Source organism: Pongo pygmaeus, chromosome 1, assembly GCF_028885625.2.
Source record: "Pongo pygmaeus isolate AG05252 chromosome 1, NHGRI_mPonPyg2-v2.0_pri, whole genome shotgun sequence".
In the NCBI taxonomy this organism is placed as follows: Eukaryota; Metazoa; Chordata; class Mammalia; order Primates; family Hominidae; genus Pongo; species Pongo pygmaeus.
The window spans coordinates 155,706,074-155,724,923 of record NC_072373.2 but is presented as its reverse complement, the minus strand read 5'-3'; the positions used below and the strand labels follow the sequence as shown (position 1 = coordinate 155,724,923).

The 18,850-nt window shown below is 37.4% G+C and overlaps 2 protein-coding genes across 2 annotated transcripts in view; one reads left to right on the top strand and one right to left on the bottom strand.

The window, feature by feature from the left end:
* Window positions 1-18,850, top strand: part of TNNI3K (TNNI3 interacting kinase) — a 342,552-nt gene that overhangs the window by 256,646 nt on the left and 67,056 nt on the right. Inside the window, exon 23 of the mRNA XM_054482207.2 lies at window positions 4,938-5,047. Coding sequence (XP_054338182.1) covers window positions 4,938-5,047 — 110 coding nt within the window. The remainder of the gene's footprint in view (window positions 1-4,937; window positions 5,048-18,850) is intronic.
* Window positions 10,890-18,850, bottom strand: part of LRRC53 (leucine rich repeat containing 53) — a 44,663-nt gene continuing 36,702 nt past the window's right edge. The window contains exons 4-5 of the mRNA XM_054482192.1: window positions 16,815-17,330; window positions 10,890-13,718 (exon numbers count right to left, since the gene is read on the bottom strand). Coding sequence (XP_054338167.1) covers window positions 11,482-13,718; window positions 16,815-17,330 — 2,753 coding nt within the window. The 3' untranslated portion in view covers window positions 10,890-11,481. The remainder of the gene's footprint in view (window positions 13,719-16,814; window positions 17,331-18,850) is intronic.

The following is an 18,850-nucleotide window of genomic DNA, read 5'->3' as shown; positions in this document are numbered from 1 at the left end:
TCATCTAGAATTAAACTAAACATTATATTCATTCTACAGTGTTTCTTGATGGCTAGGCATTGTGCCCTGTTCTCTAAACATAATAATGAATAAGATATTTATTGCTGTTAAGCTATCATCTTCATTCATTTATTCAATAAATGTTACTGAGTCCTATATACCAGAATTTATATGAGTTCCAGTTAAATAACACTTTTAGTGCCTACCTTTTTTAATTGTTTATTATTATTCAACTTCTATTTTAGATTCAGGGGGTACATGTGCAGGTTCGTTACATGGGTTTATTGTGATGCTCAGGTTTGGGTTATGGATCTCATCACCAGGCAGTGAGCATAGTACCCAATAGGTAGTTTTTCAACTTGCCCCTCTCTCTCCCTTCCTCCTCTAGTAGTCTGCAGTGTCTATTGTTCTCATCTTTATGTCCATGTGTACCCAATGTTTAACTCCCACTTATAGGTGGGAACATGTGTTATTTGGTTTTCTGGTCCTGCATTAATTCCCCTTGGATAATGACCTCTACTGTTCACAATAGCAAAGACATGGAATCAACTTAGGTGCACATCAGCAGAGGATTGGATAAAGAAAATGTGGTACATATACACCACAGAATACTATATGGCCATAAAAAGAACAAAATAATGTCCATTGCAGCAACATGGATGTAGCTGGAGGCCATTATCCTAAGGGAAATAATGCATACCTTTTGAATACCTATTAATAGCCAAGTACTGTGCTAGGCACAGAAGATACAATGGTGAAAACACACAGTCCCTGACCTCAAGGCATTTATGATCTATATGCACAGGCAGACAAATAAAGAGGCAATTAAGTATAATACATGTTATGATAGTACAGGTTGTTATGGAAGTACATAGGAAGGGTACCCAGGAAAAGTCAATCAAAGATAAGACCTAAATGACAGTAGATGTTATGAAGGAAAAAGAGGTAGGGGAGAACATTCCAAGCAAAAGGAATCGCATTTTAGAATTAACGACTGAACCATAAAATGCAGTGAAAAAAACTAGTCATTCACGTATTTCTTATTTATTCATTTATCAATTTTCATTGAAAAAAATAACACCAGATTATTTTTGGTTTATTATCACTTACATAAAATAGTCATTACATTTTGACAAATGAGTACATGAATGAGGTTATCACATGTTGTGCTGAATGCCTGTTCTGTAGCTTTTCACTGGTCTATCACTTTTGAGAAACAACATAGACAATCTCCATTCGTGTCTTTTCTTTTCTTGATAAAGTATCGAGAAACAAGGGAGAAGCTGAATCCACAAATTGACACCATGGTTATATAGACTCTGTGGCTGACTCAACAATACTGGGTTTAACTCTTGTTTTTCAGGATAATGAGAGTGCAAGCTATGCTCTAGAATTATGTTGTTTAATATGAAAGCCACTTACCATGACTATTTAAATGTATATTAAATAAAATTAAACAAATTAAAAACTCCATTTATCAGTCACACTAGCCACATTTTAAGTGCTCTGTAACTTTATGCTATCATATTTAACAACATAGAACTTTTTTTTTTTTTTTTTTTTTTTTTGAGACGGAGTCTTGCTCTGTCACCTAGGCTGGAGTGCAGTGGCACGATCTCACCTCAATGCAACCTCTGCCTTCCAGGTTCCAGTGATTTTCCTGCCTCGAGTAGCTGGGACTACAGGCACCAGCCACCACGTCCAGCTAATTTTTTGTGTTTTTAGTAGAGATGCGGTTTCACCGTGTTAGCCAGGATGGTCTCAATCTCCTGAACTCGTGATCTGCCGCTTCAGCCTCCCAAAGTGCTGGGATTACAAGAACATTTTTATCAGTGTAAAAAGTTCTATTGGATACTCCTACTCTAGATCTAGATTATTATTTTTACTAACTATTGATAAATATTTCAGGAGAGTGTTGAAAAATAATAGTTGCTCAATAAATAGTTATTAATATTTTTAAATTTAGCTTTATTCTCCTTTAACGGCAAAGTCTCACTCTTTAAAGTAGAAACCAACATTTACATAAATCCTCTAACATATTTTTTGTAGCAATCAAGGTAAAAATTTGATTAATGGGCTGACAATCTCCTTCCTGAATCTGTAATACCAGAAAATTTCCCAGGTGTTGGTGTAGCATGGCTGCTTAGGCAAGACTGACAAAACAATCTCAAGGTAACAAATTTCAATTTCATGACTCCCTCATGTTACATTGCCCACTTTCTGATGGAGACACTAATGAGTAGCATCACTGCCAAGAGTGCTTAAAGCAAAGGTGAGGAGATGCCAAGACTTTGCAGAATCTACTTTGAATAATGAAGAATTAAATATCATTCATCTTAAACCGATTTTCCAGACACACTGCCAAGAAGCAAACAAGTAACTCTATATTTTTGATACCAGAATCTAAAAGAGTTTCAAAGGGGGATGGCTGGCACCTGCATCTGAGTTTAACTCATTTTATGACTAGTCCCTCCCCACCCATTAGACTATGCACAACTATTTTAAATGTGCTCACCATACTGGCTTATGTTCTTATAGCTACACCAGTTCAACAGTATCTAAATGATCATAAGGTAACAAAGTAGAGTAGAGTTAGAAGATCAGTGATTGCTAAGCACCAGTTTGTTTGCTTATTGATTTGCCTCATTCCAGAAAAAATTTAAAAATAGTCAAGAGTGGCCCGGCTTGGTGGCTCATGCCTGTAATCCCAGCACTTTGGGAGGCCAAGGCAGGAGGATCACGAGGTCAGGAGATTGAGACCATCCTGCTAACACAGTGAAATCCCATCTCTACTAAAAATACAAAAAAATTAGCTGGGGGTGGTGGCACGTGCCTGTAGTCCCAGCTATTTGGGAGGCTGAGGCAGGAGAATCACTTGAACCCTGGAGGCAGAGGCTGCAGTGAGCCCAGATCACGCCACTGCACTCCAGCCTGGGTGACACAGTGAGACTCTGAATCGAGAAAAAAAAAAAAAAAGTCAAGAGTAACCAGGGAAAGTACTCCAAAATGCCTAATTTTTTGTGACACAGAAGACACATTTGATAAGTAGTGACATATTTGATAAGAACACAATCTAAACAACAAAAAAATGAGTGGATATATTTACCTCTGAAATTAGTAACATGTTTTATAAAATGAGAAAACCTAATTTTGGTGCAGATGTATTGATAACCCTCACACACATGCTGTTGAGAGTATAAATTTAGTACAACTGTTAGAATAATTGTTGTACCGAAGTCTTTAAAGTAGTTATGCCTTTGGCACATCATTTTCACTCCTCAAAATATCATAAATGAATAATCTATGAAATCTGGCAACTCATGTTGAAAAGATATTCTTTGAAGTGTTTACACCCAAATTTGGAAAAACCTAAAATTGGGAAATGATTAAAAACTAAATGCAGAGTCATTAAAATATGTTAACATAGAGTGTTAATAACATGAGAAAATGCTTGATTGCTTAGATTAATTCTTTAATATTTAGAAAAAGAAGAATTACATAATTGTATATTGACATAAGGTCAATGATGTAAAGAATATATAAGAGATATGTGAAATATTTTAACAATGGTTTCTTCTAAATGATAACATTTATTCCTTCTAATTCTCTTAATTTTTTACACTTCTACAAAGAAGAAGTATGAATTTACAATTGGCAAAATTAGGTAATCATTCAGAATAATCCATAAAGCAAAGGGTCGATCAAATCACACTGCATATAATTTCACTAGACCTACTGAAAGTGTATGGATAAACAGAATTTGATCGGAGTAAATTTTGGTAGAGTAGAGGTAGTAGTTGTGGCTTATATCTCAAAAGTCATTAGGATATAGACAGATGCTTACAATACCACAATCTAAAAGACAGGCAGCAGCAATGTCCTGGAACTTTATTCTCTCACTGATGCAGAGCAATTTTTGTGAGGAATAGACAGGGCATCATGTGTTGATTACAGAGTATTTTCATTATAATGTGTGCTAAAGAGAGCATGGATTTTGAAACAAAAGACTGCACCAACTATTAGTTATGTGTAAAATGTTTATAAATTAAAAACTAGTTCCACACATAACAACAACAACAACAACAACACTTACTTTGCATGGTGGTTAGGAGGATTAAAGGAGTTTATGTAGTTATCCACCATGACGCCTGATACAAAATGCATTCAGTAAAAGTAGCTACAAGCTTGGTTTCTAAGGGAGTATAGAAATCATTAGTTGCAGAACAGGAAATATTTAGCAATCAGGAATCTGCAGTGAAGTTCTAAGAATCACAACACAGTGATGCAGACTTTGAGATGAGCAATATTCAGAAATCCATGCAGGCAGGCAACACGACAGACTTCAATCAATGAGTATTGTTAGCTAAAATAAGGATTTGAAGTGTCCAAGCGAGTTTTAAAAATAATAACTACTTTATAAATATTAAAAATTAAAATCCCAACAACCTTGTAACCAGTAATAGGATTTAAGCTTTAAAAAATCTACTTTGCTCAAGTGATACAGGTGCTATGAGAAGTGCAAATTTCAGTGGTATTCCATATTTACTACATACAATATAAGCTCTTTAGCCTGGGATTTATGGCATTATACAGTCTTGTTTAATCTGCCTTTCAATCTTTACTTCTTATAATATCATGTACATACCCTATACTTCAGACAAACAAAACTACTTGCTCCTTGCATATTCCTTCACTCCTTATAAATGCCCTGTACTATTTATTGAGTCTGAAACCAAATGAATAAAGATAAATTTATAGTATCAAATTATCCATCACTTTCTTTAGACCATTGGGGGAAAAAAGCCTAGAGGTCTCTTTGAATCTCTGCTGATGTTGCTCAGATTGATTTTTAATGCCTTTTTGTGTGTGTGTGTCTTCATTTGTTTCTTGAAATAAACATGTGAATTTCAAAACTGACATGACCATTTGGTTTGCAGCGGCTGCGGCAGCAGACATGGCTTACCACCACATCAGACCTCCCATTGGCTATTCCATTCCCAAGCCCATATCATCTCTGCTGATACGAGGGTGGAACGCATGTCCTGAAGTGAGTAATTTTTATTTCCTCTTAGAAAATGTGTTATGGTCAAAATCTGTCACAAATAGTATAACTCCAAAGTCTACTTTCAGTGTGTATTTTAAGACTGTCAAGGCGGGAAGACTGATTTGCCTTCTGCTCCTTAGTCTCTAATTGCCTCAAGAAGTCTGAGTATCTCATATCTCTTAGCTGCTGCTTTCTGATTTTGAAACGTTTCTCACAACTGATTAGTAAAAGAGAGACCAGGGTATGACAGATGACTCACAGTCTCATCTCAGCTGCAATTTTTATTAACTACGCGTGAGCCACACTTAGTCATTTTCTGAAGCAATAAATTTGGCACAAGATGGATTTGTGTTGGCTTTTAAACATGAGGCAGGCCTCAGAATAGGTGGTTTTCAGTAGCACTGGCTCAGGTAGGAGGCAGAAGACCTGGGTCCTAATCCCTCTCTAACTTTCTGAGTTGACAGTATTATGATGTGGTTAACAGCATAGACTTTGAATTCAAATGGAGTGATCAATGTTATGGAAGGGATATTTAAACAGTAAAATACATTTTTAAATATGGTCATAGGTCTAAAAGAATAGAGAGGGAACAGTCATATTATCACAGAATGAAATTCCAAACAATCCGCCTGCGAGAAAGGATTCTTAAGTGTGCAGACAGGTTATGTCTGCTTTGTTCTCAGAGATTCACAGAGGAGATTGCACAACTTCTTTCCTAGTAACACAGTTCAGTCCAGTGTCTAGTAATCCTTTTGCCAGTATATTTTGTTGTCTATTAAAATCCTCGTGTTTTGATATCAATCAATTGATTCCATTGCTCAGAGTGGAGAGTATTAGTTTGCATTCTTCACACTGGAGGACCTCATACGTAAAGACCTAATGGTTCTTATTTTTCCATCCTAAACCATCCTAGTTATTGTCCTCTTAAGTTATAACTTTGTTTCTGATCCTTCCTAGGCACTTTATAGCTCTTCAACAAGAGAATAAAGTGAGGCTGTTATTATTTCAGGAAATATCTCACTTAGGAGACACAGAATAAGCCCCAGTCCAGATGTTTGAAAAGAGAATGCAAATTTTCCATTCTTTTCCTAAAGGCAAAATCCAGACCAAGTCATTACCCAGTCTCATCTGTGTACACAGAAACTCTTAAGAAGAAAAATGAAGATCGTTTTGGGATGTGGATTGAGTATCTCAGAAGATAACCTCTTATCCTGGCCATTCAACCTGATATGTTACATGTTTATTTGTTTAGAATCTTCCATCACTACCAAAATGTTAGCTCCATGAAAGCAGTGCTTTTTGTTTTATTTTGTTCACTGCTATAACACTAACATCTAAAGCTGGATGCTCAAGAATGTTTGTTGAGTAAATGAATGAATACCAGTATTGCCTATCAGTGCCTTCAATCCCTGCATCTGAATTTTGCCGTCCAGAAAATTTCTTCTTGAAAATTACATCACATAAAATAGTTTAGGAAAACATTTTCTTGTATTTCAGTATGAACTTCAGGCATGTTTTCTCAGAAAAAGTATATCAAGCACCTATTCTAGAATTTCCTTCTCTCTGTGGGAGGTGAGCTATTGAGAGGTTACAACGTGCTAGCAGCCCTTCCACTCTCGGCGCCTCCTTGACCTCGTCGTCCACTCTGGCCACACATGAGGAACCCTTCGGCCTCCCGCTGCACCGTGGGAACCCCTCTCTGGGCTGGCTGAGGCCGGAGCCCGCTCCCTCAGCTTGCGGGGAGGTGTGGAGGGAGAGGCGCAGGAGGCAACCGGCTGGCGCTCACGTGCCAGCGCCAAGTTCCGGGTGAGTGCAGGCCCCATACTTGGAGTGGCCGGCGAGTGCCACCCGGGGCAGTGAGGGGCTTAGCACCCGAGCCAGCAGCAGCAGAGGGTGTGCCAGGTCCCCCAACACTGCCAGCCCGCCCGCACAGTGCTCGAATTCTCACCAGGCCTCAGCCGCCTCCCCGCAGGGCAGGGCTTGGAACTTGCAGCCCTCCATGCCCGAGTGCCCCCGCCAACCGTGGGCTCCTGCGTGGCCCAAGCCTCTCTGATGGGCACTGCCCCCTGCTCCAGGGCACCGGGTCCCACAGACCACCCAAAGGCTAAGGAGTGCAGGCACGTGGCGCAGAACTGGCGAGCAGCTCTGCCCATGGTCCTGGCCAGGTATCCACTAGGCAAAGCCACCTGGGCTCCTGTGTGGGGTGGGGTCTTGGAGAACTTTTATGTCTATCTAGAGGATTGTAAATGCACCAATCAGCACTCTGTGTCTAGCTCAGGGACTGTAAACATACCAATCAGCACCCTGTCAAAACGGACCAATCAGCTCTCTGTAAAATGGACCAATCAGCAGGATGTGGGTGGGGCCAGATAAAGGAATAAAAGCAGGGTGCCCGAGCCAGCAGCAGTGGTAAGGCACTCTGGTCATTATCTGTGCTGTGGAAGCTATGATTTTTGCTCTTAGCAATAAGTCTTGCTGATGTTCACTCTTTGGTCCACGCTGTGTTTATGAGCTGTAACACTCACTGCGAAGGTCTGCAGATTCACTCCTGAAGTCAGCGAGACCACGAGCCCACCAGAAGGAAGAAACTCTGGACATATCTGAACATCTGAAGGAACAAACTGCGGACACGCCATCTTTAAGAACTGTAACACTCATTGCACGGGTGTGTGGCTTCATTCTTGAAGTCAGCAAGACCAAGAACCCACCGATTCTGGACGCACTATGACAAAGTTTACCATCAAATAACAATCAAGGGAATCCCTTTTTCTTTGATGAAGTGTCTCTTCATAATTATAGATAACAGGCATGTGGAATTTCTGATATCAATATAAAGATAGGTCATTGGCAGGTTCTAAAAGCATTTTTTGGGTAGAATGGATCTCAAGCAAAGGGTTGGGAAATGACAAACAGAAATTGGAATACGGCCAAAGAAGGATACTGTTAAAAAAAGGAAAGGATAAAAATTGATTGCTTAGTAGAAAAGTTGTACTGCTAAGAAGTGAAGTTTATCAGCACAGAGTCTTTGTCCTGCTGATGAGATGCAGAGGGGAAGATGAAAAAAAGCGTATTAGGAAAGCAAAGTCTTTAGCTGACTTGAGATATGTGCGTCTGCCAGTCAGTTGAGCCTGACTTGGCTCTGGTAACCACCTCAGGATAATGAAGTTGAGCTGCTTCTGTATGTGACTCACTTGAGTCTTTCTTAATTGTCCAGTAAGGTCTTCACCATGTTAGCAAGCTGAGTGGCAAAGAAAAGGGAACAATGGGCTGTTTTTCATTCTTTCCTTCAACAATTATTTGTTGAGTTCCTACTGTATACCTCCTAGGATAGGGGAAAGGGATTCAATAGAGATGTAAACTCTTAAATGGAGTTTAAGACCTGGTAGTTATATGGAGACTGATTGAATAAACATATTAATGATTCTACAGTTACCTGCCAAGATTAAGACAAAACTCTGTGAGACTATATACTAAAACAATACTACTCGCAAGTTGGGGGACAAAGACAGAATGCAGGTTAGTGAAGGCTTCCCAAAAAGAATAACACTTGAGCTGAGACCATAAACAGGAGTTTTCTGAAAGAAGGCGGCTTGGTGAGAAAGAAAAATAGTATAAGCAACCAGAACATATGAAAATTCATTGAGAGAACAGATACAAGGGAAAGACTAGCAGCAGTTGCAACATTGTAGCTATGGAGAGGTTAAATCTCTATATCAGGCATTATTTGAAATAAGTTCATCTTTAGATGGAGGACACTTAACATCATGCTATTCTGGTCATTACTTTCTAGGTTATCAACTTGGCTTCTCATTTTTTCTTGCATATCTGTCTTTACTTCATTCCTTGAATTTGAAGCACAGTATTTTCTCCAGGATGTCTTCGTCGACAAAACTCATAAGCTAGAACATTGAGGAGAGTAAGAACAGTCTATTGAAGATGGGAGAAGGTTGGAAAACAGTAAGAGGTAGAAAAAAGCCTGATACTAGATAGTGACAGATTTTGGAAACTGGAACAGGAAATTTGGACATGAAATTATGGCCATTATATTTTTTTCTCTAAAGGAGTGAAAAGATAAACGTACTTTTTAGAAAGTTCATCTGAGTTTGATACAAAGGATTTATTTACTTAAAAAATTGTAGTTCCTATAGTAAGGCAAGCACTGAATTATCTTGTAATGCTCATTGGAATAGCTAAGCATTGATTCTTAATATGTGGGCTGCAAACTATGTGTTCCAGATTACCCTGGAAAGTTTGTTGAAATGAAGATTCTGGGGCCCTAACCTAAGTTTACTGAATGAAAATCTCTGAGATGGAGCCTGAAACTCCACATTTTAACAAGCGCCCCAGGTGATTTGTGCCCAACAAAGATAAAAAACTAATGGGTTGAAACTCAAGCAAAAGACAATGAAGTCGGGGCAGCCAGCTGGATTGCTGTTTGAGTAATCCAGTTGATTACAACACACAGACTACAATGGTTACCATGGAGATTCAAGGGCAAAGGTAACCTGAGAACTATTTCAAAGGAAACATCATAAAGAGGTCAAAGACTGGATTTCAGAAATGGAAGAGAGCAAAGAGACCAGGAGAACTAGAAATGCTGCCTCCTGAGAGTCAGCTAGTGACCAAGAGTACTCATTAGGCCTCTAGATATCAGGGATATTCTTGGCAGTGAGAGGAGAGAGAACAAAGCTAAAGGTGCTGAAGTAAGGTGGCAGCGCTTTAAAGAAGAAGAAAAAAATAAAAAGGAAAAGGAAAGATACCTACCAAGAAAAAGAGTGACCTGGTCTACGAAGATGAAGAAGCTGTCAATTAGGGTGGAATAAACTTATCATGCAAGAAGTTGGCATAGATACTAGTCTCACCTTAAAGGTGCTTTAAAAATAAAGTGGGATCAGGCAAGGCAGATAGGTGGCATAGGAGTTAAGCTCAAGCGGAGATAATGAACAAAAATACCAGAGGAATTAGGATTAAAAGCAATAAAGTCTTGAATATTGGTGAGAAAAGATGAAGAAGAGAGGTAAGAAATTTAGGAATTTTCAAAATAAGAAACTTAAGTCATTTCCTAGCAATTCTGAATAGGAAGGGAAACAAAAGAGGCGGGGTATGTAGGCAATATTTATGTTGTTCTAATAAACTTATAAGGTTTATAAAGCTTATTTATTATTATTATTATACCAAATGTAGATATAAAGATGTATAGACCTAGACAGGTATAGAGACAGGAGAAAAGGAAGTTTGTTTCCCTTTTAACCTTTTTGTTCCCCTACTAAAAAATGTAAAATATTATAAATTCTAAACTGTGAAGGTATGCTTCAAATATTTTTTACAGTGGTCTCAATAATTAAATTATTTGAATATATCTATATTTTTCAAATAAGCACGGCTTTGAGTGAGACATGTTTTTTCTGTCACTGTTTTTAAATTCAATATTTATATTCACATTTAATTCCAGTGTACAAGGAGGAGTTCTCACTCCAAACAACAGTGGTATGTGAAACCCAAGAGATCAGACCTTGAAAGCTATGTACTAATAGGTTATTTAGTTTTCAAAATCTTAAATTAATAGCAATTGGCAATAAAGCTCATTAAAATTCCTTTTGTTCAGGATCCATTGTGTTGATCTTCAAGCCCTGTTCTTCTAAAATGATTGAAGCTGAGATCTCCACCTAGTGGATTTATAGGATTTTGCAGATTTTTATGGGAACAGCCAACTATCCCTGGAAATCCTTAATTTTTTTCTCTTGGAGAAATAACAAGTTTTAAAGACTTCTACTTAAATCTAGCATAATTGTCAACAGGACAATTGCAACTGTATGAAACATACCAATATGCTTATCAGTTAGACTACAGTTAACAAAGCTGAATTTTTATTTTCATACTATAATTAGGAAAACAGATCAAACATAAATATGAATATATAATTATCCATGTAGAAAGCAATATTGTAATACCATTAATTAAGATGTGTATAATAATTTACATAAAGTAAACATCAAATGTCAATCTGCTCAAATACTCTTCTTATGTAGTTTTTCATTTGTTTGAGGCTTTTTTTTTCAATGTTTGCTTGCTTTTGCAAGACTTGGCAAAACTTTTCTTGCTTGTTTTTTCATTCCTTAGAGAAGCATACTCAGTTAATTGTGTCAGACGTATCCTATGACTCCATCTTTGATTTTTGTCATATATTCAACTCTTTGGTTTTATTTTATTGATAACAAAGAGTTACTGAGGACGTTGTTGTCCTCCAAAATGATGCACTTGTAATGCATGCAAAGGCTAGTGGGTGTTTGTATGTCCTCTTGAAGAAAGCTAAAGTAGAAAAGGATTATTATTTGAGTTATTTTGTTCACTTTATTCTGCTTCTAAAGGTGATGTAGTACCGTATTCAGCAGATGGTGGATACAGTACAGGTTTTGGAGCAGAGTTTTCAGCTTCATTTATTCTGGAGGAACTAAAAACACCTCATTTTCTGCCTCAAAACTGTCTTTTAACCCTGGTAAGAAGGAAAGCGCTTCATGTGTCTCCACTGTCATTGCGCCTTCTTTATGTGCACTATCTTTATCTGGTTGAATATTTTGAACTTCTCTAAAATTATGTATATTACTGTTAATTTCAGAATCTACTTCACTGCAAAGTATTCTATTTTGGGTTTCATGGGAACTTGTGATACTTAAATCTTTAGCTGTAATGGTCTCCTCGGCAGAGCTTGCATCATATAATATATGTTTTTCACTTGTTCCATTTTCCCAAGTTTGCTGCCTTTCTTTTGTGGTGCCTTTTAAGGTCATTTGTGTGATCTGAATTAACATACTAGAATCTGTCTTGCTTTCATCAAGCATATTTTTCTCTTCTTTCCCTACTATTTTTATCTCTAGTGCTTCAGTGCCGTCATTTCTGGGCAATGCATTTGTGCTGTCAATTCCTTTTTCGCTACTATTGGTTAGGTGCCAAACGGCTTGACTACTAACAGGAGAAGTACTGATATCCTTGGGAAGTTCTATTCTATTTTGGTATGGAATTGAATTTGTCTTCATAAATGATAGGTTGTTCTTGGATTGTGTTTGGGGAATGAGAGAGGAATCATAAGTTTCTGTTTTTGAAAGTTTTTTTTCTACATCATTTTCTTCCTTATCCATAATACAATTTTCCACAATTTGATGTGGTATTTGGGGTTTTGTCATTAATGTTTTTTCTTTATTTTCAAGCTGTGCATGACTTGAATTTTGCTCTCTGTGTTGTAAGGCTTCATTTTGGTCTAAAGTGTATTCCTTGTTGTAGCTGTCAGTCTTGTGAGCATCTAAAAGTTGTGTTTGATTCCTCGGGGACAAAGAAAACTGATTTAGCTCACTGGTCTTTGATACATTCTGTCCCAGGTGCTCAGTGGACTCCGTTGTCCCTTGGTCAGTAGCCCCCCTGGAATGCTGGAGTGGTAAAACATCACTTCCTGTATTTTCCCAAGTAGTTGGTAAATAATTAAGCACTTTTGATGCAAGCTGAGTTGCATCTTCCATTTGCTCAGTTAAGAACTCAGAATGTGAGTGCCTGTGCTCAACATCAGTGGGTGTAGGCTGAGGCAATTTTGATGTGTTTCCATCAGGAATGTGGCCAGCTGAGTAACAGTTGCTTTCTATAGAGCTCTGGTTGACTACAGACAAGTTGTTAGCACTGATCAGGAGGGCACATTTAGTGTTTCGTTGGTAATATGGGGTCTGCTTTGAGTCATGTTTCAGAGGCAGCCTCTTTGAAGTGAGTCTAACATAGTTGCTACTCTCTGACTGTTGAAGAAAATCTGCAGAAGACACAGTATTTATTTTGGCTTTTGTCTCAGAAGTTTTGGATAATTTCTTAGGAGGCAACAATACCTGCTTGCATTGCTTTGGGAGACCTGACGAGGTTTTTTCTGGATGGACTCTGACTTTTCTAAAAGGATGTAAATTTAATTTTAAGTTTTGTCCTTTAATTTTCCCTTTGAGGTCAGACTGAGGGGTTCTCTTCCTTTTCAGAACCCATGAATTAGTAAACCATTTTTCTCCTTTGTTTCTCTCCCCACGGTTGCTAAATTTTTTAACATCCAACTTAGTCAGTTGGTTACCTTGATTTTTCTGTCGTTTCCAAGGGGTTGATATTTTGGGTGACATCATCGACCTATTTATTTCTACTAAATCAGGATCATGGAAGCTAATTCTCTTTGGGGAATATGCTTTCTTGGTTTTTGTTGATAATCCTGATAAATCTATGTTGTCCTCACTCATAAGAAATTTTTCTATTGCACTGTTAATTTGGATTTGCTCTTTCTCAGGCTTTGAGTGTTGTCTATGATTTGGCTTCTTTTCTTTCATGTAATCTTCAAATTGCTCACAGGGCACATATTTACAGATAAGAGAATTGTTTGGCTGAAAATACCTAGGTTTGCTCTGTTTTAACAGTCCACAAGGATCATCATATTTTGATCTATGTTTTTGTACGATCTTTTGTACATAGTGTTCCTCAGGCTCACAAGGCTTGGATGATGAGCTTGTAATAAAATGTCTTTGCCTATGAGGTTGTAAGCCATTGTCTTCTTTTTCTATTGGAGGCTGCCATGATTCATTTGTTAAATGCTTCTCAAGACTTTCTCCTGCCAAGGCTGAAGCGGGTGTTGCATATCTTCTTCTAAATATGTCACTGCTGATATCTGTGGAACAAGAAATGCAAGAATTTAGCACTTAGCAGAGTTTTATTACCCCAACCAAACAGATGCGTAGAAACCTTATGAAAAGTATAAAACTGACTCCTCTGATAATTGCAATTCTTGACTATTTCCTAATTTTTAACCAAACCTACAAAGGACATTTGTCAGTCCCATATGTTTTGCAATGGCACTCTTTATGGTCACACTGCAGTCAGTTGTGATGCTGACTTAAAAGTTGTGGAGTTAGAAATATAAATGTTATTTATAGTCATATATCTTTAATTGTTGGTTAGGTTAGCTTTAAATATGAATAATATGTAAATCGTTTTTAAATGGCTATAGTAATTTTTTCCTGAATTCATTTCCCATTTGCAACTTAAATATTGGGCAGAACATGGGTGCAATATTGAGTAATGTTCAGGTTTCAGATAATCAATAATAAGATAATAATTTGACAACGAAAGGGAAATACTTGCAATACTGTTGACTCAATGAAAGCAGAGACCATATCTGTTTTATTTCCCATAACTTAATAAAATGTTCATTAAATATTTGTTAAATAAATAAGTATTTTGAAATATAGCCAGGTTTGTGTGGCAGCAGTCTTTGCCTGGGACTTTTAAAATGGTACAGATTAATATAATATTTAATCTTATCAATCTTATAACTTCTTCTGCTAGCTTCTTTTAAATGTCTACCTGCAAATTCCTCTTCAAGTTACAATCTTTCATTTACTAAAAGAAAACAGTACATGATGAACCATTCAGAAAGGAAGCTTCCTTTAACTTTGGGGATAGACCATATCTACAGCCCTATAGACACATGTGGAAGAAGGAAACTTGTACTGGCTTCTCCTTAATGTCTGCCTATAATCTCCTTTTACACATTAAATAATATTAATGACAAAAATAATAGTAATACCGTTAATTGAGCACATGCTAAGAGCTAGGCATTGTGCTCATAATGTACATTCATCATCTCTTTTAATACTCACAAGAGACGTGATCCATTGGAGAGATCCTACTGTCTTATAACTTTTACAGATGAAGGAATGAGCTTTAAAGAAGTTGAATGCTTTCCCGTAGTCACACATCAGCTAAGTGTTGAAACCAAGAATTGAACCCAAGTCTATCTGACATTAAATGACCCTATTGTCTTAACCACAATGCATCTAAAATTTAAAATTATTTATTTGTGTACTTTCTATTGTTTCATGAAATTTTTTCATCCAGAGGAAGAAGTTTTTTATTCCATGAGAAAAAAGAAATCTTAACTGCAAAACATCTTAACCAAAAAAAATCCTAACAGCACTATTGCTATTTAAAAGGCTAATTTTTTTTTATTTTTAACATTGTTAGGTGTTAAGCCGCAAAATTAACTTTTAGTAGACAGGAGATGTACTCTCAGCTCCTAAGGGTGGGGATACTCCATCTCCAATTTTCCCCAAGAGGTAAACTAAGTCCCAGACTAGCATCTAATTCCAATCTAAGATCTGCCGTCAACATTCTGGGTGACCTTGGAGAAGCTGCTTGTTCTCTGTGTATTAGAAGGTTGGACTAGATGGGAGCTTTATGTAAGTAAACAAATTATGTGGGGAAAGAATCTGTAGCCTTTGTCAGAGTCTCAGAGAGTTCTGTGACTCAAAGATAAACATTAAGAACTATTAGTGTAGATCTAAAGTCCCCTCTACCCTGGAAAGTCTATAATTCTTTTTCCAAGTCAGAAGACATAATCAGAGTGGCAATTTTTCTTTACCGATTTCTGTTCTGGAGCAGATGTGACCTTGGCTGTTTTCTCCTCAAATACCTGCCCTCTCTAGTTCTGGTACAATGCCTGGCATAGAGCAGAATTTCTGGTATTTCTTAAAAGTATTCATGTTAATCTGACAAACCAGTGTTCTCAGTGTGAAAACAACAGACTGGGTTTTAAATGGTTAAGAGACCACATCCCCTTCAGTTATAGGAGTTTCCCACAAAGAAGTTCAGGCATTGGACAAAGTTAAAAGATGAAATGAAAGATCTGCCTAAGGTATGATTCTAATGAAAGGGTAAGTGCCTATTTCTTTATAAAATAAAGCCAGTCTGACCTGGTTTCTATGGCGTATGTTTCTTTCCTCAGCCATCCCTGTCTTGTATGAAATCATCAACCCCCAGACACTGGTAAGAACTGGAGTGTGGGAACGCAATGGAATAAACTCACATCCTACCTTATAACATACGTGAAATAAAATATGGTTTTATTCTTATCCAGTCGCCCCAAAATGCATCCTTAGGGTCAGACCCCTGTGGTAAGAATTTCTTGATACAGCACCTCTGTCATTCATACTCTTAGAGAAAGCTCTGCTTGTTGTAAACCAATTCAAATAAATGACAGGAACCTCTTTACAGAGCAGCTGTCAACATTTTCACTGCTGAGCCTGAATGCATAGCCTTACTATTCAGGAAGAAAAAGGAAGACGTTTAATTCATTGCCTCCACCTAAATATTGACATCGCCCATGTACAGTGGGTAGATGTCACGGCCAGATTCACTTGGCTCCCAGCGTGGGACGATGAATTAAGTCCTGACTTTCCCTAGACTGGGAAGTTATCATCCCTGACAGCTCAGCAAGCAAAGTATGTTTCTTGACATCATTCCTGAAATGAATCACTAGCATTAGAGGGCCCATTCTTCTAACATGTCATGCTCTGGGAAGGTTGCTTACTGCAGAATTGGCATTAGAGCTCGAAGGATGTTGGAATAAAAGCTGATACTAGCCATCCCATAGATCTTAACAGCACTATTGCTATTTAAAAGGCTACTTTTTTCTTTTTTTAACATTGTTAGGTGTTGGGCCTCAAAATTTACTTTTAGCAGTCAGGAGATGCACTCTCAGCTCCTAAAAGTAAGAACACTTCATCTCCACCTCAGCCCAAACACACACACACACACACACACACACACACACACACACACACACATACAGTATTTTTAGAAAAGGAATAGACTAGTGTTATAGTGATTTTTATAGCATTTCCCGTTGAGGACATTAAAGGAGGGAGGCTCCCTCCTTCAAAAAGAGTTAAACGGAGTGGGATTTTCTAAAACAAGACAAACTCACCTTCTGTTCTTATTATATCGTGTTGCAGAGTTTGAGGCTGGACTTCTCCAGGCTCAAGATTCCATAGCTTTTGAACTTTCCTTGGATTATATGTTGTAAGTAAGCCTGCTTCGTTAAAAGCTGTCATATTTCCAGGAGGCTCTGAACATCCTGAATGCAGCAATCTACCATCCTGGCAAAATAAAGTGCTGCCTACCCCATGGTCTTTCTTTTTCAGGTTTCTAAATGATCTGTCAAGGGTTGCGGACTCAGAGGCCGATGTTGCTTGATGGCTATTTTCCTGTAAAAGTGGCATTTCCTTTCTGGACTCCACAATGGACATGACCTTTATCTCGTTTTCCAGAGTTAAGTGGCAGTTACAGTATCCCTTAGTGTGGTAATTTCTTGCCTCATGAGCACACAGGGGTTCATCAAAGGTTCTGCAACAAAGGTTTTCTGATGTGTGTTCATTTGCTTTGCCTTGTTGGAGTTTCCAGTTAAATACAACTAAACCTAGGCAAGTGAGACCAACAGCTCCTGTGACAAATAGAGAGACCATTAAAAGATAACATCTTGGGAAGAAACATATAAATCATCAAATGTAAAAACCACAAATATAAAGGTTAATGGCTTGAAAGATATCAGAATGGGTAGGAAGTCCTTCACCATTTGGAAAAATATCAGTCCAGAAAGAGGCTACCATTGACATTGTTCTGCTTTCCAATTTGGATCTTTATACATATTAAAAATTATAAGAAACAACACCATCTGGAATCTCTTTGGTAGAAAAAAGGCTGTTTCATGAACTGAAACTCATTTAAGATAAAACAGTTCCTGCAATAACATTATTTTTTCTGTCTATGCCACCTCCTTTTATGAACTCTCATAATAGAGTGAATGATGTCTAATCTCAGACTGCCTGGTACCGTCATTTCATGTTCTACATAGTTTGTCCTCTGAATAAAATTGCAAGATCCAGTGTTTCTCAAACCCATATGCTGACTCTAACCTGTTTCTATTTCACTTTTTCCTATCTTGACAAATGGCATCCTCAACCACCTAAATGTTCAAACCAATGTCCCTGAGTCATACCCTCATTATCTGTCTATCACAATGATTTCCTTTGTTTTTTCACACTTATAAGGTGTATTATTCTGTTTATTCATTCATATGCTTGTTCGCAGACTGTCCTCCTCTGCTGCAATTGAGCACTGTGAGGCAACACATCCTTTTAGTCCTGTTCAACATTCTATCCCCAGTGTCCACAACTATGAGACAAAGGAGGCAGAAATATTTATTAAATATTCTTAAATCAACAGAAGGGATTCTGTTTATGAATTCTGATAATGAAATCACTGGTGATCTAACCTTATAAATTCTCAAGATGTGATTAGGAAGATAAGGTGTCAGTACAGATTGAATAAAGAGATCTGTGTCCTAAACCCACATCTGCCTGAGGACAGTGCCCTTTTCTAGAAATGAAGACAGCATTCCAGATTCTTTGACTGGCTGCACCATGCCTAGTTTTATCCACTGGAGACAATATTAATGAAAACATATTTTTAAAACTTAAATGAAAAGGGAGGGTATCAGGTCATGATTGTTTCTTTTTTTTCTGTTAAAGATGAAGAGCAAACACGGAGAATAGCAGTTTCTGGTAAAATCCTCAAACCATTGTATAGTTTACCATATCTTGAGCTCTTAAATCTATTTTAATTCATTTGCCAACAATACACTCTTGGAAAGTGCTATAACATATTGAAGCAATCTCTATTAAAGGCACATTTTTAAAGTTGTAGCAAAATTATGTAAATAATAATCCTTTTATTGACAGATTCTAGAGTTTGAATTATCCCAAACAAGGATTTTGGTTTTAAAATGTTAAAGAATATATTAAAAAATCAAAAATTAGAACCACTCTTTAACTCATATGGGTAAGAAAACTCAAGACTCAAAGCTATGTTCTGACACTTTCCTTGGGTATTTTCTAATTTCTCTAACACTTATTTTTTTTCTCCTTTCACAAATGAGGATAACTAATACTACCCAGGGATGAA